Source organism: Etheostoma cragini, chromosome 23 (assembly GCF_013103735.1).
Source record: "Etheostoma cragini isolate CJK2018 chromosome 23, CSU_Ecrag_1.0, whole genome shotgun sequence".
Classification (NCBI taxonomy): domain Eukaryota; kingdom Metazoa; phylum Chordata; class Actinopteri; order Perciformes; family Percidae; genus Etheostoma; species Etheostoma cragini.
The window spans coordinates 143,363-144,066 of NC_048429.1; the positions used below are offsets into that span (position 1 = coordinate 143,363).

Sequence of the window (704 nt, forward strand, 5' to 3'; positions counted from 1 at the left end):
GTGTGTGTGTGTGTGTGTGTGTGTGTGTGTGATCCTGCACGTCCAAAATGCTGTGACGTCAGCTGCCGAATCCTCCAATGAGAATCCTCCGGGACAGACAGACAGACAGACAGAGAAAAACAGAGAGACACTCTTTCACACACACACACAGACAGACAGAGCGGGACGTAGGCAGCCACGCGCGCCCTTTATTGGATTTTACCGGACCCGGATTAATGCATCTGCTCCCGGACCGGGTTTGGCCCGGGTTGTAGCCCGGAGGTTGAGGTGGATGAAGAGGCCATGGAGAGCCGACACATGTGCGCGCTGACCCTGCTGCTGGTGTCGGTGTGCCCGCTCTGCTGCAGAGCCACCTGGATGTGAGTATGGCGCGGGCGCGCGCAGCTCCACGCGCCGTTAATACGCACCTCCAGCAGAACCAAACTCCATGGAAGAAACTGTCGATTTAGGCTCGGACCTCGTCTGGAAACAGCTCACTCAGCCTAATATCCAATCAAGTACTTTATTTACTTTATGAATTCATGGTCAATAAGCCTCATTCATACAGAATTATAGATATAAAGATATAAAATAAGAAACTAAATAATAAATCAGCTCAACGTTGATCGACGGACCAAACTCCATGAACGAAACTGTTCATTTAGGGATTCCTCAGCTTATTCTATTAGCATTATATATTTATCATATGAATCCGTTTTATTTAT

General features: G+C 48.3%; 1 protein-coding gene across 1 annotated transcript in view; it reads left to right on the top strand.

Moving 5' to 3' along the window:
- The first annotated feature begins 117 nt into the window (after window positions 1-117).
- The window catches only part of wnt16 (wingless-type MMTV integration site family, member 16), a 5,187-nt gene continuing 4,600 nt past the window's right edge, over window positions 118-704 (top strand). Inside the window, exon 1 of the mRNA XM_034863890.1 lies at window positions 118-359. Within this exon, the coding sequence (XP_034719781.1) occupies window positions 283-359 (77 nt within the window). The 5' untranslated portion in view covers window positions 118-282. The remainder of the gene's footprint in view (window positions 360-704) is intronic.